The sequence below is a fragment of the Chenopodium album genome, chromosome 14 (genome assembly GCF_948465745.1).
Source record: "Chenopodium album chromosome 14, dcCheAlbu1.1, whole genome shotgun sequence".
In the NCBI taxonomy this organism is placed as follows: Eukaryota; Viridiplantae; Streptophyta; class Magnoliopsida; order Caryophyllales; family Amaranthaceae; genus Chenopodium; species Chenopodium album.
In genome coordinates, this window is record NC_137847.1 from 50543873 (window position 1) to 50566961 (window position 23089).

At 34.6% G+C, this 23089-nt stretch overlaps 1 protein-coding gene and 1 pseudogene across 2 annotated transcripts; one reads left to right on the forward strand and one right to left on the reverse strand.

Annotated features, from left to right (window-relative positions):
• The first annotated feature begins 9640 nt into the window (after nt 1-9640).
• Nucleotides 9641-14985, forward strand: LOC145577444 (F-box/kelch-repeat protein At1g30090 pseudogene; annotated as a pseudogene). The gene is made up of 2 exons (XR_014098794.1): nt 9641-12212; nt 13822-14985. The product of XR_014098794.1 is annotated as an F-box/kelch-repeat protein At1g30090 pseudogene (transcript).
• Nucleotides 14986-15167: 182 nt separating this feature from the next.
• On the reverse strand, nt 15168-20971 carry LOC145579478 (protein FAR1-RELATED SEQUENCE 6-like). The gene is made up of 5 exons (XM_081636723.1): nt 20803-20971; nt 19320-20601; nt 16246-17279; nt 16027-16122; nt 15168-15768 (listed from the first exon to the last, which is right to left on the reverse strand). The coding sequence occupies exons 1-5, from the start codon at nt 20845-20847 to the stop codon at nt 15703-15705; spliced, it is 2523 nt and encodes an 840-aa protein (XP_081492849.1). The 5' UTR covers nt 20848-20971; the 3' UTR covers nt 15168-15702.
• Between the last annotated feature and the right edge of the window lie 2118 nt (nt 20972-23089).

Sequence of the window (23089 nt, forward strand, 5' to 3'; positions counted from 1 at the left end):
CCCCCTTTGGTTCCGCCATTGTCTATATTGAATGTATTGCACTTTTAACTTAGTTTTTATTTTCTATTTTATACATATTAAATTTTGATTGGTTAAGTTAATTGATTGTGAATTTATGACATGACTCTAAGTAAAGAAATTATTCCCTTGAATTATGCAATTATGGTTGACGGTTTCATAAAAAAAATCAAAATAATTTTAATAAGGCAAAACTATTTATGAATTATTTTTGAGTTTAATGTTAGATTTCAAATATTCTTCTTTTCTTATATTTATGTGATTGATTGTATATGGAACTATCATATTGAAATGGAGGGAGTATAAAATCTAGTAAAAATTGGGTGTGACATGAGACTTAATTAAGCTATAAATATGTAATGTTAAGATGATGTGATATAATTGGGGCAGTGGAGCGAGTACACAACCTCATTGCCTAATGTTTTTATGATGATAATACACAACCTCATTGCCTAATGTTTTCATCCGCCTCATCCAATCCTGTCCAATCGAACCAGCATATGCCCTATCCCCCTCAAGGATTGCCAAAACCAGACCATCAAATACTTGCATACTCGTCTCTGTATACACAAAATCTTGTTAATTTTTTGGTGTCAAATTCATGCAAATTATAAGGAGATAGTGTATGTAAAAAATTATTATTCTCTAACCTACGACTCAATGTATAAAACTGATCATTTATTTCTAGAGTTTTATGACGGTCAGAGAGATAAGTCACAAAGACTCCATCTCCTCCCTACTATCAAACATTGTAAGTACATAGTATATAGTATGGAAAGCTGATAAGACTCCATACTATAAACACGTACATATCAAATTCGGAGAGAAGATTCAAGAGATCTATGAGTATTTTATCAATAATACATACCGTATAAAAAATTTTAAAAAAATTGTTATCCATGTTTCTTGCCTCTTTATTTGAATATTATATTGCATCTTTGAATTTGTACTGTGTTATTAAAAAAAATCTTATCCATGTTTGAATTTGTTATCTCTGCTCTTGAGCTGATTATCTCATACCTCTAACAAAATTTCTTGTGGTTTACTATCCTGTTATTCATGTATTCACCTTATCCACTCAATTTTAAAATTTTAATAGAAATACCTATACAGACTACAAGTGTACCCACTCTATATTTAGTACATTGACTCATTCTACATTATATTCGAAAATAAATACTCCGTATAAACAAAATAATATATTTGTACTACTCGGTATTTTATATTTTTTGATAATCCGTAACACTCACTACTCGGTATTTGAAATGGATGGTTATGTTTTGTGGGGCGAACCAGCGGGTAAAACCATAAGCCCACGCTCACCCCATCACCCCATGCATGGTTTATTCAATCAAGTGATGGTTTATGGTAGTGCAAGTAACGAACGAAGGCCGTTGCTTGGACGTTGGAACTTGTTTCCACATTGTATTTCGTGCTTATCTTAGGTCTTTTACCAAATTACTCCCTAGCTAATTTAGCAAAACTATTTATCAAAATGGCTATTCATAAATTCTAATTTCAAAACTAGCTAAATTATTACCAAACTATTAACTTGGAAGGAAAATTCCTTTTTTTTTCCTTCCATATGTAACAGTTTGGTTTACATTTTTTTGGGGGGTTTTATTTGGTTTTTGCCAGATTTTGGGCCTGTTCACTTCAGCTTAATTGTGGTTCAGTTTAGTTCAGCTCTAATCAGTTCAGTTCATCTCCTAATTTCCTTTTCTCATAAAATATTCATTTCAACCCAATTCAGTTCAGTGGGTTCAGCTCCTAATTTCCTTTTCTCATAAAATATTCATTTCAACCCAGTTCAGTTCAGTTCAGCTCCAATCAGTTCGATTCAGTTCAGTTCAGCTCAATTCAGTAAATGTGAACAGACCCTTTGATATAATAGCCTTTTCTAATTATTCATACTGTAAAAATGAACTGAAATACAATCACCCCTGTTCCAAAGTTTTAATTATTTAAATCTTGTGAATATTTCTAGCAAAAATTACATTAATATATATGCAAAAAAAAAAAAAAAAAAAAAAAAAAAACAATTCTGAGTTTCTAACTACTGTACTGTATTATGCTCAATTCTAAAAAAAAAAAAAAGCAAAATAATAATAAAAAAAAATATTGTATTATGCGTCATAGACCTACAACATGAGAATGATCCAAAGAAAATTTATTTTCTGTTATCGTCGCATATTTTCAATTACTTGAATAGAACAATTCAATCATATAAACAAAACAAAAAAAAAAAAAAAAAAAAAGAATGATTCCATAGTACGAAAATTAGATAAAAATGTATAATGGGAATGGTATTATTGTGCGGCTATAAGTAAAAATATGAATTAAAATTAAAAATGAACCCACTAATTTTTTTTTTTTTTAAAAAAAAAAAAAAAAAAACAGCAGTATGTAAAAAAAATAGGGGGAAAAAATCTTTCCAAGGTCAATATTTTGTCAATAATATTGCTACTTTTGGAATAAGAATTTATAAATAGCTATTTTGGTAAATAATTTTGCTAAACTAGCTAAATCAGTAAGAGATCCTTTATCTTACTCGTAGCTTACTACGAAGTGTAGTTGTGTTGTAGCAATTTCGGTTAATTTCCTACCAAATCCATTTGATCTGTTGCCTAATTTTTTAGGATGATCCATTGTATGTGGACTTTTCAAGTACTCAAGCTGCAATTTATTTTAATAAATAGAAGGATTATAAATATCATGCAATGCTCCTTCTAAAGAGAGTTGTCTTTGGTATGAAGTCTACTCTCTTTGTCCCTAATTTTTACTCCATTGTCAATATATAAGTCAAATTATAACAATTTTGAATACAAATTCTTGTTAATGTATAAGAAATAATATAATCATCACGTGGAATTTTATTTGATTCGTCTCATTGCATATTATATTAATATTAACGGTTTATAATTTTCATGCATTTATAATAGAGATATATATTTTAAATGCGTATTGAATACCGTAAAAAGTCAAATGGGGCAAAAATTTAGGGATAAAAGGAGTATCAATCACTATATGTATGAAGAAGTTCGATCTTAATCCTTTGTGGCACAATTATTACTTTCTCTATTTCTTACGTTTTTAATGCACAATTGTAGCATAAAAATTGAGTACTTTGAAAATCTACAGTGAAAAATTTAAGACTGGTTCAACAATATCTAAATAATGTTAGTTCTCAATATACTACGTTAGTATAAACAAAAAGAAATCAGAGCTAATATGAATATCGTAATAAGTCAAGTTGTTAGTAGTAAAGAAACAAAAAAGTAATCCGTATTATATAGGATTAACCTCCAATTTTTATTAAATTCTTTTTTTTTATCATATAGTATACCAATAGAAGGTAAAAGAAATTGTATGATAAAGGCTTGACCAACGACAATTATACTACTAATTAACCAATAACCAAAAAGTTTTAAAAAAATCAATATAGAAACATACACTCGTATATATATATACGAAGTATATAATTATACATGGGACTTTGAACATAGCTGCAAATGCACATAATTGAAGTAGATACTATGACATCTCAAACCTTCAACAAAAAAAAAAAAAAGTTATTGAAGTGGATGCTAACTAGCTAAGTTGAATGAAGACTTAAAAATTTTAGTGATGCTACGTGATCTAAAATTTGAGATCAAATCTTATCTACATCACTGTCTTATGACTTTTAGCGGGCATGTAAAAAAAATAAAATACTGAAAGCATAGAATTGACCATATCAATATACTACATATAGCATATATGATATATATGTATATGATCATAACTCATCAGTTTCAGCACTAAAGAGATCAATCAACTAACTAGGAACAAGTCCAACAGCTAAAAAACATAGCAGTCCGAAACGAGTCTTGATCTCTCATAATAGTAGCACCGCCCCTAGCCTTCACCACCTCGTTGTTGTTGGCGGTGTCGATAACACTCGAGGTGGCGGAGGAGCTCGGAAGAGTGGTGGCCGTGGTTGGTGATGATATGGTAGCTTCCTGCCAAGACTGATGCCGGCACGAAGTTGTACACAATTGGTCATGCAAAATTCTATCAACGTACTTTAGGGTCGTCATATGTAGGATTGTAGGAAGATCAAAGAAAGTTTGAAAGATTATTATGTAAAGAAGAGTGTAAGACAAAATATGAAAAGAGTGATAGTATGATATATTGGTAATGAATTACATGTTACTCTTATCTCAAAAAATCTCAAAGTTTTGGAAATGGAGGAAAAAGGTAGTGTGACAAAATGTTAGGAAGGGGTCCAATAATATTGAAGTTGCAGTTATTTTTTGGGTAAGGATGAGAAGATTTTTTCATTCCTTGTTAAAAAAGAATAAAGGAGATTCTTTGGTGTTTGTATTGTAGTTCTTGATGAGTTGATGATTCCACATTATTTGGAATATGCTACGTTTGCTTTTGACTTATCCTAGCACACGTGATTGCACAAGGTAAACGAGTGATGGTGTTTACTAACATGAAATTTCAGTTCATTTAACTACGATAAAAAAAAAACAATAAATAAATCTTAGATTAACTAGTAAAGAACCTAATTTTAACATAATTAAATGTCTCAATTTTGAACTATTGGAAAAGTCTTTCTTTTAATTGGAGAATGACCTGACTTGAATTTGAATTAGCTAAAGTCCAATAATATTTATATTATACAGTAATAAATATTACTTCATAGTATTTGAAAAAAACTTAGATATGAATAATATAGGAAATGATTTAGAAATTGTCTTCAAGTAATTACTTCATGGTTGTGGATTTGGCCAACATAATATATTCAGTGGGATTATGGAGTTCGTTCTTTAATGCTTCTACTCACTTGTCTACTATTTTTAATTTGCTATGTTAGTTTAAGGATACGTTCAAGTATTCAACATTGAAGATTCAACATAAGCAGATTATTAATAATTATCTAATTAATCAAGACATGCTATTTTATGGAACAAATTGATGGCTATAATAAAATTGGCTCGAATTTTAAGACAGTCTGAAAACTCGGTTTAATTCATGATACTAGAGTTTGAAAATATCAAAACAAGTAAGAAGTCATGCATATACAAGTGCTAAAAATCTGTTGTTACCACATTAAAAGGTAAAACAACTTAAATTTAGATCTCCATCAACTCAATTTACCCATTTCCAAGTTAATCTTCACACTAAATTGTCCAATACACCAAGTACTCCACTTACTCTTTAAGAAAGTATTGTACATTTTTTTTCAAACTACAAAAAATTATAAATTATTTAAAAAGTCATTATCTAAGTTGTATATGAAGTAGTATGAGCAGATAAGTCATTTATTACCTAAAAATGTACAAAACTTCTTGTGATGATAAAATTGGGATGAAGAAGCATACTTTGTAATAAATTATTAAACTAGCTTAGCTAGCTATAGTTGAGTAAGATACACAATTTAAATATATTGAGTACTTGTTAATTTGTAGACCAAGTCAAAGATCTCATAAGTTGTGGAATAAGGGCGCAAAAGAGAGAAAGATATGAGGAAATTGTCCAATTAGAGTAACGATTAAGGGTAAAGATTGAGGAAATCAGATATTATAGATGCTTTGAACAAAATTTATTAAGATGATATCATGATATCCATCCAAATTAAAGTTTGTTAAGATAGTTGGATTCGTATAATGATATTGGTCTCGATTTTCGAAGATACTTTGTTGCTGACATCTTCTAATTAAGCTTTGACTGTTCCTCTTAGATCACGTGCTTGCTAGCATGGAATGGAGTAAGCCAAGACCAAATCTTCTACGTTATTAGTTCACTATATCATATGCTATGATGACTACGTAAGCATATACGAAGCCAAAGGTTTTATTACCTCTAAACTTCACATTTTCCTCGTTCATGGAATCATGGAGGTCGTGGAGTAGTGCCATATATAGTAAAGATCAATAGTTGAGAATGCATGAAATAAAAGAATGATGGAATGCGTGTAAAATTCATTAGCTAAACCTTTTAGGTAGTTTACGTGCAAAATAAAGTATATGAGCATGACGTGTAAAATGAAAGAAATGATAGTTTACTTACGTGCAAAATAGAGTACATGAGCATGACGTGTCACCAGATTATTAAGGTGTACGCGGAATATCTTGCTTGTCTTTTGTAATTATTCATTGGACATCAATACTTATATATGTTTAGATAATGAGTTTATTGTTTGTTTAAATTTCTAGATTAGCCTTTTCAAATGACAAGAAAGTAATTTTCTTTCTAAAAATATAATTCTTAAATCGAAACAAAAAATTTGATCTCGGTAAGAGCTGGCTTAGCTTTTAAAAAATAAATTCTTTGTAGTTTGTTTCTTTAGTGGATAGAAGTTTCTATTCAGCTCAAGCAATGTTTCACATTATTCTAGGACCTTGAAGAATTTGCAAATGAAATAAAAAATTGATCATGAAGTCCTTCATCATTTAGGGGAAAAAAAAAATCCTCATTATCATTTAATACGAGCAGTAAATAACAAATAAATGATGAAGAAGTTGTTATAATTTACCTTCGGTTTTTTTAGTTGACACATATTTCTTTTTAGGAAGTTTATTTTTAATTAACACGTTTTCTTTTTGGATAGGTTTTAATCCTTGGTTTTTATAGTGTACCCTATTTTCTTTATAATTCTCTCTCATTCTCTTTTATCTCCTTAATATGTGTGTGTCAAAATTGAACGCGTCAACTAAATAAATATTGTGTGCTTGCAATTGCGAGTTCAAATAATGCTAGTAATTGCTCTTTATAGACCTGATCAAACATGCCCGCTCTGCTAATCCGCTTGATTTAAAGTTTTTTTAAATTTTTTTTTTTTTTTTTTTTTTTTTTTTTTTTTTTTTTTTTTTATCATAATAGAGCAAGTCCAATGGCAAGCTAATTTGACAATTAGCTTGTCATGCCACATAAGCTTTTAAGCTAATTATTATTTTAGCTACTTTTTGGTCCAATGGCTAACTATTAGCTTAGTAATAGTTGTTGGATAGAAAATACATGAAAAGAGTTTTATTGGTGCAATGAGCATTTTATTTTGGCAAGTTTGATTCCCAAGCAAATTAGCTAATTTGCTTAGCCAAGCTAATTGAGTTTTCTAGCTCCAATGGTCAAGCTAGTAGCTAGGAAATTATTGAAATTGCAAGCTGCAAGCAAGTCCCTAGCTACAACTATTTGAAAGGAATAGTGTCCTTCGAACAAGTGTATTATTCCGATAAGGGGTTCGAAATTATTAGAACGCTAATTTTTCAGTGAGGTCAAGTGATCGTGCCTGGGTGGAGGCCGCTTCCGATCAGTAATATTAATGCATAATTAATATTACAGCTTAATCTTGACTGAACCCTTCAGGTCACACCCAAGCAACTAACGAGCCGGAGCGACGAATTAATTAATGAGTCGACCGAGTAATTAATATTTAGACGTCGGAAATTCGAGCTTGGAGCGTCGAAATCGAGCGTCGGAAGTCGAGTCGAAAATAGTAAAAGACGAGACGTGAAAATAATAATAAATCAACAATTACCAAAATACCCCTAGCATCGATAAAACCGAGTGCTAAGGGGTGCGGCAAAAAGTTAGCAACCCGCACCAAGTGTGCGTGGCTATGCTAGCATACGGCAGCTAGCAGCCCGCACACTTGGTGCGTGGCTTGCTAGGCCGTGGCAGCTAGCAACCCACGGTTTTGGGCGCAAGTGAGGTGGGCCGAAGCCTCACAACCGCACCATGGCAGCCCACAAGGCAACCATGGGTGCCCAAGTGAGCTGCCATGTGGCCGAACTCAATTGGAGGAATAGAAAGGGAGGTGGCCGGTTATGGGAGTTAGAGTGGGGGGCAAGTTTGGTCCCCTCTCCTCCAAATGGTCCTCACCTACTCCTCCTTGTATGCTTGCCACTTGTTGATTTAATACTAGTTTGATTATTAATTTGATTTTAGTTTTAAAATAAAATGAGAAAATCAAATTCTCCCACATTGATGGGAGAACTTTTCACACTCATGCATTTCCCTATAAATACCCAAGTTGGGGTATTGGGAAAAAGCACTTGAGTAAGAGTTGGAAAAGGCATCACTAGTAATGAAAACCTTTGAACTCAAGAGTTGAAAAAGGCATTACCATTGTGAAAACTTTTGAACTCAATTACTCGGGTTTCGATCGGGTCTTGCTAACTCCAGGGCATTGGACCTAATCGGTGTTCGAGTTGTGGGTGGACTTCCGTTGGAGGTCGTCGTAATTTCAAGACTAGCATTCGAAGTAAGAGCCCCTCGAGGTCGGGCGAAGCACGCGTCAAAGGTATAATTATTATCTTAATCTTGTCATTAAGTTAATTATGTTTATGGTTTTATTTATTGCGAGTGCGGTCTTGTTTTTGGGTTTGTTTCCGCGGTGAGTCGGACTCACCAAACCCCAACACTATTGGAGTTGCTCTAAGCTGCCTAAAATTTCATTTTAAATTAAAATTTTGGGCATGGTTAATTTGGCCCGGAAAGTCCACTCTTCTTGGCCCGCAAACAACAAGTTTGGGCATAGTCTATGGCCCGAAATTATGTATAGCCCGAAGCTTTGGTCCAAAATAGGTCAATTTAATTTCTTACAAAAGCTCGGCCCTAACTGTGATCACTATTGCTCTTCATTTATCAATCGTCTAATAATGGTTGTGGCTAGGCCTAGGGATGAGTAAAAAATCAGGGCACCTTGAATCGGAACCAAAACCTGTTAAAAACCGCTGGTTCCAGAACCGAAACCTATATAAGAGACCTTGAAAGCTGTTTTGTCAATCGAGGAAGGTTTTTGGTGATCCGATTCCGGGTAGTAAAATGGAGAACCTGTTGTAAGTTCTCAATTTTTTGGAACCGGAACCTGTAGGGTACTTTATAATCTGATAAAAGTATGACTTAAGTTCAAATTATACATCAATTCTAACCTAATTTTTTTAAAAAAACAAATATCAAAATTACAATTATAAATATGTATTAGTTTGCTCAACATTAGTTTATTTTATTTGCTAGTTATAAACATTATAAATTAGTGTCCATGTATATTAAAAAATTCTACAAAATATTATTAAGTATATTACAAGATAGAGTACCCTAAATCAGAACCAAAATCTGTAGGTTCCGGTTCCCAATTTCCAAAGACCTGTTTCGGTTTCGGTTTCCAATTTGAGGAACATGTTATAAAAGGTTCCAGTTCCAAAATTTTTAACAGGGCACCCTGTTATACTCACCTCTAACTAGGCCTTCGCCTTACCTACCAAAAAAAATGAATCGAGTCAGCTCAACCAGATCTCTCACCATAACTCCAATTCAGCCGTCCTAATCGAAGAACGAGTTAAAATTCCTGGCGTAAAACGTAAAAAACCTGCTGCAAGTTACAATAAGCTGCACGGCCGCACCTTTTATATAAACCATCATAACCCACACGCAAGCTACTACTCCAGTACTCCTACAACTCCCCTCGTTCAATCCCTATTATTTATTCCTAGAGACAAAACCAGACCTACTCCAGCAATTCTCCTGTCCAACCACGCGCCTCTTTCAGGCGCGTGAGTTCTTGTACATCCTATAATTCCAAAAAGAATTTTTGCCCACATATTTCTTTTTTATTTAATTTATTATTATCATCATCAAATATAAACTCCCAAAAAAAAAAATGAAAGAAAGGGTCCTTCCTTCCTGGTCTCCTTCTCTGCAATAATCTCGTCAAGTTGCCTTAAAAACACAGAGTTTCACACAAATTTTCCAGCTCTCTCTCTTCTGTAAAGTGCATGTACTTTGCTTCTTCTTCCATGGTAATGTTTTGTGCTTAATTTATTGGATTTTTTTTTTTTTTTTTTTTGTGGGGGTTGGAAATTAATCCAGAAATTTGATCAACTCTGTTAAAAAATTCGATCTTTATTTGGTTTTTGATCTGGGTTTGCTTCAAATTTTTCTGGGGCTGCTTCAATTTTTGCTGAAGAATAAGGTATTGAGGTATCTTAATTTGGTGGGGTTTTTGTTACTATTCTTGGTTTACTGTTCATTTGGTAATCTACCTTGTGTTTTTTGTGATTTTATTTGCAATTATAGAAATTGAGAATAGGTGACTTGACTCATTAAGGTTTGTTCTGAATTCTAATTGTATATAAATATTCATATGTGTGTGCTTTTTTAGCATTTGAATATTTTGTTTTTTGGTAGTTTAGTTTCCATTTATGGTTAAAAAAAATAGAGGAAGTTTGTTTTGTGTGCTTTATTGAAGAATTAAGGGGCTAGAAAGGGGTTTGTAGTAGTGCATAGCTAATAAATAAATTGGAGTTGGGGTTTTGAAAAATGCAAAGAGTGAGGGTATCTTCAAAGCATTCACCAGTTTTTAAGCTTGGTGATTCTCAGTTGTCATTATCCCCGAAATTTAGAGTCGCAGCAATTAAATCACACTTAGTGGATCCTTCCTCAGATTTGGAGTTAGCTATAAAAGGGCAGCCCTTAATACCAGGACTTCCAGATGATGTTGCTCTCAATTGTCTGTTAAGGCTTCCTGTTCAAAGTCATGGTTCGTGTAGAGCGGTTTGTAAACGATGGCATTTGTTGCTCGGAAGTAAGGAACGATTTTTCAGTCGGAGGAAGGAGTTAGGGTTATGTGATCCTTGGTTGTTTGTGTTAACCTTTCACAAATGTACTGGGAAGATACAATGGCTTGTTCTTGACCTTACTCATTTCACATGGCATACCATTCCTGAAATGCCTTGTAGGGATAAAGTTTGTCCCCATGGGTTTAGGTGTGTATCTGTACCGAGTGAAGGAACACTCTTTGTCTGTGGTGGTATGGTGTCTGACATGGACTGCCCCCTCGATGTTGTCTTGAAGTATGAAATCCATAAGAATCGATGGACTGTGATGAATCAAATGATAACAGCTCGATCATTTTTTGCAAGTGGAGTGATTGATGGAATGGTTTATGTGGCAGGAGGGAATAGTGCAGATCTGTATGAGCTTGATGCAGCTGAGGTTTTGGATCCTGTCAGGGGGTGTTGGCACCCCATTGCTAACATGGGAACAAATATGGCCTCATATGATGCAGCTGTTCTTGATGGGAAGCTTCTTGTGACTGAAGGCTGGCTGTGGCCTTTCTTTGTTTCGCCTCGGGGTCAGGTTTACGACCCAATAAATGATAACTGGGAGAATATGGCAGTTGGACTAAGGGAAGGATGGACTGGCTCAAGTGTTGTTGTTTTTGGGTGTCTGTTTATTGTCTCAGAACATGAGAGGATGAAGCTTAAGGTCTATGATGGGAATTCTGATTCGTGGGATACTGTGGAAGGCCCGCCTTTACCGGAACAAATATGCAAGCCTTTCTCTGTAAATTCCTATGATTCCAAAATCTATGTTGTTGGTCGGGATCTTCATGTAGCGGTGGGTCAGATTTTAAAAGTGAACCTAGAAGAAGGCCATTCTGAAAAGAAATTGAGCTTTGCTGTTCAGTGGCATGTTGAAGATGCTCCTATGGCATTCTCTGATTTGACTCCCTCAAGCTCCCAGGTTCTCTTTGCATAGCTTGTTTGTTTCCGTTGTCACTCTTGTTAAATTATTTGTAATGATATGTAACTGTTGAGATTGTAGAGTTGTAATTGCTCCTTCGAGAAAGGTCTGTTGTTTAAATACAAAAATGAAATTTATGAGTTGACAATATGTGTAGTTACAAAACTTATTTAGTCTTTAGTATTTTATCCATCAAACACATACCATAATCTTTCTAGAAATTTGACCATTAAGATTTAGTCTGTAGATGTGCCCATTATGACCATTAAGATTTTGTCCAGTTCTAAATTAAATTTGAGTTGCTTCCCCCCACCCCTACTTTCATCAGTCTAATTTTCTCTTACATACTTTGTATTAGTTTAGGAGTTGATTTGTTATTATGTAAATGTCATGGGAACGAATGGGGGGAAAAAAAAAAAAATCAATGGAACAGGAGGTGATGAAACTATGATTAGAAGTAACAAGAAATTATTTGCTTTTCTATGAGCCAATTCATCGTTCGTAAGTTTTGAACATAGCCATTGGCCTCCCAATGCATTCAAAATCTTGTGGGCTAGTCCCTAGTGAAGCTAGCTGGGAGATCAATGGGGACAACTATCTTGGAGCTTGAGCAAGTATGGATGGAAAGAAGTCGTGCTCGTGATTCTTTTCTCACTTTATCTGTTTTCGAAACAAAGGTAAGAACATGACTTCCCTCCTTTTTTCTTTCATTCCAAATTGCCGTAGCTGATGCAGCACAAATGTGGCTAATGATTAATGATATTCAAGATTCACTGGTATAGGATAGATTAATAGATGTTCAAGTATTATTGCAAGCGATTAACCCACCAAGAGAAACTGCATTTGCTTTTAGCTAGGCCAAGCATGGTACATGTGCCTTTCTAGCTATGCTATATTTGTTATCTTTATTGAAATACTAGCCTTCTTTCTTGTTCCTTGTAATCCTTGGACTCTATCGTCAATATCACAATCATCTTTATGTGTTATCAGTGTTTTGCTATTTTTTACTGACGTCTGCATATACTATCTTGTATAGTCTGAAATTTTTTATTTTTTATTAATTGATCCCATAAATATTATCTTTGCTGGTGCTGATTCAATGATGTGGTCACTGGGACTTGCAAAAGGTCCAACTGTCAAATTGTGTTGTATGTGGATGTATAACTTCTTCTGGTTGTTAGTTGTGGGCTTTAACATATCATAATTGAAAGAAGATGCTGTCTGTCAGCTCATTCACATTCATTGGTAATGTGCTAAGATGAGCTCAGAAGATTCAAATACTTTAAAAGATCAGATTCCTTGGAAGCTCTAGGTTAGATGTTAGAAACTGGGTGAATGAGCCATCATTCCCCTGATACTTGTCGTCGTCATTCACTAGGATCCATTTTTCCTGTTGGCTTTTCCTTTCAGTGCTAATATTGCTAGCTCTAAGCGATTTTTTCTCCTCTGAGACAGTTAGTGAGACATTAAATCTACTCCATTGCCCCCTCTGTTTCAATTTCATCACTTTTGTATCTGATTATAAATATTTCAGGTCCTACACAGTGGGACAGTAGAGTCATTTCATGTTTTTAGAATTGCCTACTAGGACATTGACAATGAATGTGTTTTATATCATATCAAGTGTGGACTTTTATTGCAATGAAATACACATTTGTGGCATCAATTGTCGTCATTATGGATTTAGAGCCTGCTTCAAAAGCATGTGTGAGTTGCATCCTTTAACGAGAGCAATCATAACTCAATTTCTCAGCTGCTATTGAATATTCTAGTCCAGCTAATGTATACGAGTCCTGTTTATGTTCCTCTAAAAAATATCATTTAGTACTAATTATAAATGATTACACTATGCTGATTTTTGCTTTCAATATTTCTCCATTTCTTCATGGAAATTGGTTTACTGTTTATCTTGTGTTGCAGTCCTCTTTTTACATGTAATAGAAGGGACCTCGATGTTTATGCATAAAAAATAAAAAAAAAATGTTGAGGCACTCTGATGATCTTGGAAATGAATCTCTCATTTTTAGTGCTCCTACTAGCTAAAAGTTTATCTGTTCTGTTTATCTTGTGTAGCGTTTTGTCCTCTGTATCTGCAAAATTGGCTTTTCAGAGTGTTATCAGTTTATCATTTTTCCTTGAATCAGAACATTTTAGCTTTCCTGTTATTTCTCCTCTATAAATGGTTAGTCAATGCTCTGGTTAGGGTTAGAAGCCTGATATCTGACAAAAACAAAGATAGTCACTTAGCTGAGTTCTTCATAATACGTCTGTTAAATTTTCTGGCAGGTTTAGTTGCTGAATCTGATGATATAATAGGTCGTTACATGGAAGATATCTTGTACTCCTGATGGAACAAGAAGGGCAGTACTGAAAAAAAAAATATTATGGTTGGTATCAGTTATCAATCCCTTCATTCATATGTGGGCAATGAATTCACCTTGGAACGCAGCAGCACTAACAAGCCCACTGCGATTGATCACGAACTGTTTGATGCCTTTGGATACAGAAGTAACCCAGATCAAGAGTATAATGACAGCAAGGGTTATATTATGGCAAAAGGAAAAGAATGTTAAGGTTGGAAAGCAAGGGTTCATGTCTGGTGAATGATCACACTACGAGGCACAGGCATTCAACTTCAGACAAAAAATCGTTTGGTATGGGGTGACAAAGGGCGAAGCCTAACTAGTGAAATTTGGTTGGTTTCATGTCGGGCTTAGAGTTAAATTACTCTCATTCGTTTGTTTATGTTACTATCCTATTCTACATCTGTCCCTGTTTTGTAGTGAGTAATTGAGGATTTTACTCTGTTGGAGTGACATGGACTGTTGAAGCAATTGCTACAGGCCTACAGCCTACAGTACGTGACCTCTCTCCTGCTGCTTGTGCTTACATTCAATACTTTCGGATGGCATTATAATATTATATTGCTTGCGCACACAAAGTAGTAAGCAGATAGAATGAGTGTATTATGTTTCCTGTTCCTTGTGTTGACAGTCAATACTTTCAGATGGCATTGGTTACGCACACAAAGTTGTAAGCAGATAGAAATGAGCGTATTATATTAAATCCGTCTATGGTGGTACCTCTCAACTTATTTTTTATTTTTTCCATAGACAGCTGTTTGGCTAGGAATCTTGGTCGATCTATTTTAGTGTGCTGTTTATTCAGTGGTTCTCTAAGTCTTATGGAGTTTGATACTCCCTCATTTGAGACTGATGCAATGGATGTCATACATAAAAATAATGACGGCATGAAGGTAAATTTCAAAACTGGGAACCTAAATCAGTTGACGTTGTGAAGAAAGAGCAGCAAGGCCATTGTCAAGCTACGGAGTACACTATTGGTTTATATCACATTTATGCCTATCTTAATCCGTATTTTAATCATTCAGGTTCATAGTAATGATGCTGTAATGTATGTGTAAAGGAACGCGCGGGAACATAGTTTAAACTTAAATTAGCAATGGTAATAAAAAGCCCTCTCACTGGTATTTTTTTTTTTATCCACTCGTTCTTTCTTCTACTTGCAATCCTTTGCTGATTTAACTTGTAGTATGCAAGAGAACGTCTGCCTGTGAGAAGTTGAATGAACACGGATGATTGCCTGACTACAACAATATTCAGGACATCAAGTTTCAATTATTTTGTCAAGTTGAAAGTATCTATTATTCAATTACATGTCCCTAATAGCATTGGGTCGCAATGTTCTGTACAGATTGATAATATGCGTCCCACTTTGGTTTTTGTTGACATAAACACCAGTTGGTAGTAAAGCAACAGCGGTTACACCCGAATTCCCGTACATTCCCAGGGCCACCTTGATATTACATGATGTCTAATATTGCTATTGATCCACTTAAATTTTGCTGGTATTTCGCCCATTCTTACAGAAGTGTCCTATACTACTATGCTCCACTTAATTCACTAGTACTCTGGACAAAATATATTACCAACACTAACATACGCCCAAGGCGCATTATGGCAACTACTGACATAATCACATAAGCATACATACAGCCCTAAATATACATTACCAAAGCCTCATTAACCTTATCAGAACCATCAGACACGTTATACACTACCACAGCAAAGGTTAAAATGGGAAATCGAACCCTGACTAATCCTAAAAAGTTCTTTACTCCTTGTGAAGCAACTCAGTTCCTTTAATCTACATACCATTCCTGAAGATTAGGTTAGCTTCACCTCCAACTGTATTGTGATAGGTTGAACCCACCTGTGACAATGGAGTCATTAATTAAGTGTATTAAAAAAAAAAAATGCAATGACAGGTTCAAATTCAATGACAACTCTTCCGCAGCTGAACTATGATTGTGAAATGGAATTTAACAGTTGCTATAGGTCGGGAAAGAAGGTTTAGCGAAAGCTGAAAGGTTGTGATTCAAATTCACAATAAAAATATAATCCACACTAAAAAGCTGCCATATAGACATACACTGACACAGATACTAAATTAGGCATTGAGATGGATTACCCGTCTATTATCCACGAACAGATTGGGGATAAGCTTGCCAATGAGTGGCTGGTCTACCATAGCCATATCAGTTGATGGCTGCAAGTTTGCGGAAACCTGCATTAGACAAAAATTTGAGTCAACATGTAAGCAGATATAAACTCTTTTCAGCCTATTTGGCTGCACTGCTGTTTTAGTATGCGCTCTTTTTGGCTTCTCAATGCAAGAAATGAAACAAACCTCACAAGAGTTATTTGCTTTCTTCCGAGCTACTGGATTTTTGACATGTTGTGTACTACTTGATGAAAGATCCTGTGTATAGCTCTCTTGTTCAGTAGGGGGTGACACCTCCTTCCGTTTGGTGCAATTTTCAAAACCTTTACTTCCAGAAGCTGCATTTTTTATGTTTGAAAACCTATTATTTCCCACACATGATGGAGTTCGGGTCAGTGAATCACCATTTTGGGTCCTTCCTGCCATGACATTGATCTCATCTAAACGGATGTCCATCAATTGGATCAACTCCATAGCAATATTTAGGTTGTTCTCAGATGTAGATGCTTTTAGACAAATGGATTCAAAGGCAGCCATCATTCTATCATACCTTTGCAACTCTTTGGTTTTACAAGGATTGTGATAAGCAACTTTTACTTGAGTATGCCTCCTTTGTATGTCCTTTCTCCATCGCCTCAAAATGTACATCTCAGGGACCTCAGCTATATCATAGATGTCAAAAACCTTAATGAGATGCCTACACATTATTCCATGGCATTCAAAGAGTTTGCAGTTACACCAAGCTTTATTACATTCGAGATTGAATACAACCTTGTAATTACACCGCTTCTTGGTAGGGAATTCCTTCTTCGTGGATGTGCATAGCACCCACACTCTATCTTCAAGTGTGTACTCCACAACATGGTCTGATACAACCTTCTTTTCTACACCATTTATATATAACACCCTTGTGCACTCTAATTGGACTTCCTTGAACTTTGCATCTGTGTACAACTTTTGGAACACACCTTCAACAGGAAACTCGGTAATAATTTGCCTTACAAAGCGACTGGTGTTTGTATCATCTTCACTTTCATCATTCATCCTTGATTCCATAACTTCACAATATTGTGCTGCAAACTCAAACAATCGGGTGTGCTTTTGCAAGTACCCATCAAAGTAACTGTTAATGCTTCCTACGCGTTGAGTTATTTTCATGCCAGCCCAAAAAAATTGTTTCATATAGGCTGGTACCCACATTTCCCTCTCTTGAAACAATCCTGCATACAAGATATGAACGTGATCTAGTTTCATATGAAGTTAAGGAAGAAGATTAATTTAATCTGCAACTTAGAAAAAAGTATTGAATTAACAAGTGCAATGCGGAGAACAAACAAATAAGCCAAGTGGTAATCAGAGGAGGTGCAAAGGATGATAGAACTTATTGACAATATCAGAATGGTGGTGATAATGTTGGTGGATTACAAGACTGTTATATACCAAGGATAAAAAGCTGCCGAAGAAATTATACAAATATGTAAATACAGTATTGTTTCTAAGTGTACAATTTGCAGAGCACTAAGTTGGACTTTTAAGTAGGTTTAGTGAGAGCTGCAAGATGAGGACATTAGATAGAATTAGAGATAAAATTCAGCCTTTTCTTCCTCTGAAATTCAATCGATTTAAAGAAAACAAAGTATCAAGTAACCTGGTACAAGTATTAATATATGTATATTAAACCAAATTAACCCATAACAACTTGAAAATTCATTCAAAAGCACCCTCACAGTCATTCCTATGCATACAGATCCTTTTCCCAAAGTAAACCAGGGATCTATAAAGTCTTCTTCCTGCACCAGTTCCTCTAAGATATGGACATGAAATCAGGTAACCTGTCAAAGCCTCAGATTTGAAGTGATGGAAGAAAGAGTATCTTCAGTGCACTCAAATGCTGTCCCAAGTATTAATTCATAACTATCTCCAATGGTGAGACTCAAGTAAGTATTTTTAGGAGAGAGAGAGTATTTTTTGCAATGTATACCAATAAGTTGGTATCTAAACTTAGCAACTCCAAAAGAAAGTTGCTAAGTTTAGATACTCAATTTTGAGTCTCATTTGACAAAAAATATGGGCCCTTGTCAATATTCTAATATATTTTTTAATTTATTTAAGCTTTACCTTTTTATTTTTATTTTTTAATCTTACAATATTTGATATTAAAAAAGAAATGGATTTGGTGGGCCATAAATTGAAAGTGATATTTATATACTTTAGAGAGTTTCACCGTTGAGAAATTAGACTTTACATGAGTTGCTAAATTTAGAAGTGGGTATGGTATTACCATTGGAGGTTAAAAACAACTCATTTTGTATTTCAATACTCAAACTTGAGTTTCACCATTGGAGATGGTCTAAATAGACATAGTTGAAAACTTGTAATGGATGTTGAAGGCCAGCTAAGTCAAAAAGAAATACTACGTATAAAGTGGCAGCAAAAGAAGGGTTACTAATTGGAATTTTTCTCTGGATCAATACAAAACGTGCTACATTTCAATGGATTGCATTACAATACTTATTTCTTGGATCACCTAATCTTTTTGTCTGGGTGGTAATATATAGTTTCACATCCTAGTGGTGTGTAATTATTGGCTACTTTTTTTGTCAGATTCAATCTACAATTGGTGCTTGACAGTGTTTACGAAGCAAGTTGAATCAACTTCTTTTGGAAAGATTAATGCTGAACCTGAATTAATATCATTTGGAAAGCTGAAAACAAGGGAGTTACTTAAGAGCTCGAGTCATTACTTCAGGCATCTTAGCCCAACTAGTAAAGGAACATAAATCATTTAGTACTAAGACATAGCAGCATTTACAGTTTTGGTTGATGATGAAACGTAAGTAGTAACTTTGAAACTTTTAACATTTATTATTAAGGCATAGCAGCATTCACATGATAAGAGTTCTAGTTATGTTTCTCCTGCTTAAATTTTTAATACCTTAAGCTATTTACAGGCATCATTATTCACCAATACATAAGCAAACTAAAATTTTCATTACTCATTAGTATATGAGCCAAGTGAGTTCACAGACCAATTATAAATCTGCATCATACATAAATCATCCAGCATAGAAACAGCTGCATCTCCAAAACCGTATCAGCTCATTTATTGATATTGGGAAATGACGCAAAAACTTTGTTTTTTATCCAACATACTGTTGAGTTTTAGATTTATTTTACACTATGAAAATTCAGGAGACAAAATGCCAAAATGGGAATATGCATACAAGTTGCTGAAAACATGATAATGTGTTATAACATACCAGCAAGCCAATCATTGCTTTCGAGTCCAAATTCCTTCACTGCAGAACTCCAACTATCCTCAAACTCTTCAGGCGTCAAACTATCATATATAGCATTATGTAAAACCTCCTTAAAATCTTTATACCTTACATAAGTTCCTAGATTCTCAGTGAACCTCTTGAGTATGTGCCACAAACACCAACGATGTCGAGATTGTGGCATTACCACTGAGAGGGCCTTCCTCATTGCAACATCTTGGTCAGTCAAGATACCATTAGGGGCTTTCCCACCCATACATAATAACCATGTACTGAATAACCACTGAAACGTCTCTACATTTCCGTTAGATATCAATGCACAACCAAGCAATATAGATTGTCCATGATGATTAATACCGACGAAAGTCACAAATGGCAACTCGTACTCCTTGATGAAATATGTTGAATCAAACCAAACAACATCGCCAAACTCCTCATAAGCTACCCTACTTCGTGCATCAACCCACATAACATCCTTCAACACACCAAATTGATCAAGCCTATACATATGAAAAAAATTCTGGTTTTCCGCAGCCATTATACTGAAAAATTTCAACATGGCATTTGCATCACCGTCCCTTAACTTCAATCTCCTCTCTTGATCGATGAGATTACAAAAATCCATATGTGTACTTGTCATGTTCTCCACTCCATTAACAACCAAGCTACGATGCATTTGGGGTATGTTCACCCCCAAAGCATGGTCAATCAAAGGCTTATTTTCCACATGGTTTGGCACGTCGTCCTCTTGGCAGGGTTTTAGACTGTGATTATGCTCAACCACAGCCTTCTTAATTTCCCACTCCCCCTCCTTACTCACAGTAGCATACATCATAGCCGGGCAATCACATTTCTTCGACTTCCTGGAGCCAAAGTGAATAACATCCTCCCCTACAACAACCCTTTTACCATTGACCCTCCGCCTACGATCAACCTTGCCATTACACTCACACTTCCAACTATAATTCCTCCTCTCTCTAGTCGTCTGTCCTCCTTGTTGCTTGTAAGCACCGGAGGAACGAACAACACGAAACCCTTCCTGCCTCCCGTATCGTTTATAATACACATCAACATCTTTCCAAGTGGGAAATACCATGCCAACTGATGGCGGAGGAACTACACTACTAAACCCATTATTCCTACAATCAGTTTCAATATCAATGACAGTATTCTGACCCTCAAACCCCTCGGCCTCTGCCTCCTCCTCGGCTTCCGCCTCCGCTACGGCATCCTCCTCATTCTCACCTTCCTCATAAAACAAGTTCTACATAGAAATTGAATTCATCCCATTACAAAATTTTCCAATTTCATACCTTATTTTAGAAAATTCACTTCATACAAAAGTATTGACTACCAAATATTGATTTAATACATACAAAAATATTGATAATCAAAAATTGATACACTACATGAAAAGTATTGAGTATTGTATAGAAAATTAAAATAAAAAAGAAAGATTAGATACCTCAAAATGATGGAAATTCCCAGTTTGATTAGAGCTTTCTTCCATGGAAATTTTTTTGTTTATAATTTACCCAATTGCGCGAATTTCTGAACAGACCCAAATACCCAATTGAATGTTCACGGGAAGGGGGGTGGCGAGCTGCGAAGCTGGTGGTGGTGTGATGCGTGGATGGTGGTGAGGATTGTTTCAAGTGAACAGAACAATTTTTTTTTTTGGCAAATTCCCATTGGTACACCCGTGGTTTTGACTTTTCCTATTGATACACTCTTAAATTTTTGTCTTCCCATCGGTATACTCGTAGTTTGGTCTTTTTTCCCAACCGTGACTAACACCGTTAAAAATTATTTCACTAAGTTAAACTAATTAAGGAAAAGACTATAATACCCCTTTTAAACATTTAATGTTTCGATTTGCGTGTCGAAAATTGTTCGGTTAAAGTTTTGGAAGTCATGTTACTCCATAATGATCCAAATTAACCTCAAATTAGCAAAAAAAAATAACGCAAATGTCTCATATACGTGTAAAAAAGTCTCGGTTTGCGTGCAGTTACTTTTTTGTGATATTAATTGTTCGGTTAAGGTTTTAGGGGTCATTTTGACCCTTTATGAGTCTAAATCGAACTCGAAATTGTCAAAAAATTAACGAAAATCTCTCGTTTTGCATGTCATAATATTTCTTACTTTTTTGTCATGACACGCAAAACGAGACATTTTTGTTAATTTTTTGACAATTTCGAGTTCAATTTAGATCCATAAAGTGACCCCTAAAACCTTAACCGAACAATAATTATCACAAAAAAGTAACGGCACGCAAATCGAGACAATTTTTGACACACATATGAGACATTTGCGTTATTTTTTTGCTAATTTCGATTTGGTTCCTTAAGGTCTAACATGACTCCCAAAACTTTAACCGAACAATTTTCGACACGCAAATCGAAACATTAGATTTTTAAAAGGGGTATTATAGTCTTTTCCCTAATTATTTTAACTTAATGGAATAATTTTTAACAGTATTAGTCACGGTTGGGAAAAAGACCAAACCACAAGTATACCGATGGGAAGACAAAAATTTAAGAGTGTATCAATGGGAAAAGTCAAAACCACGGGTGTACCAATGGGAATTTTTTTTTTTTTTTTAACCCAAAACAAAGAGAAAATACAAGTTGATCCGTAAAAAAAAGTTTATCCAGTGACGTTCCAAGAAGTAAGTCAACAATTTTTATCAAATGTGGGTCTCGCAAATGTTGATTTATTTACAAAAATATCATGCTAATTGAGATATTGATTCAATCTTTGTTTGTGATGTACTCGTATTAGCTATTACTAAAACAAAATATTGCTGACATTATCAACCCTCAAACTACTCTATGTGTCATTATTCCTCCAATTCTTTGAGTGATGTCATCAAACATTAATGATAATTTGATTTTCATTTTTAATCTACACTTTTGACTTCAATGCTAAGTAAGGGGGCGTTTGGTTCACAAAGTGGTATGGGGTTGGAATCAGGATTGGGGTTAAGGTGGTATCGGGTTGGAACTTGATACTTAATACCATGTGTTTGGTTTAATTCTGGAATGGAATATCTCACTATTCTCTCCTTTTATTTGATACCTAAGGGGATGGAATGAGCCAAACCCACCTCCCCCCCAAGGTTTCTAAACCCCATACCTCATGGGTTTGAGGTATGGGTTTGAAATTCATATTTTTGTCAACCAAACATATGGTATGGGTTTTAGTCATTCTAAACCCATACCTCATACCTATATTTCGTGAACCAAACGCCCCTTAAGTGTCTATATAAAATTCAATTAACCAAGTTTTCCTCCTAATTTATAGTTTCACATACCAAATTTGTTTGATGTTTGATGGTGATTTTAATTTTTTTACTTAAATGTAAATTATTTTTATATCTAATTCTATCTTCATATACAAATATATAATGTAATGCAACTGAACATAAATTACAAGAAAGATTAATTCAAACAGTGCATTTCACGAGGATAATCTAGTAGATAAACTAAAAGACACTAAAAACAAAGAAAAATAATGAGAAAAATAAGTTTTCTTCATGATAAACATGAATAATCTAGTTAAAATAGTAAATTACATTAAACAGGTATCGCATCATGGTAATTTCAAGGGTTTATGTTTAATAGGTATAAACTTTTATAACCGCAATATCGGTCGTTGATGGAGGATGGAGCAACGAAGAGCTTTAATGGACAAACCAATTTTAATAGTAGCTTCAATGGAGGATATGGTTATCCCTAATCTTTGGGGTC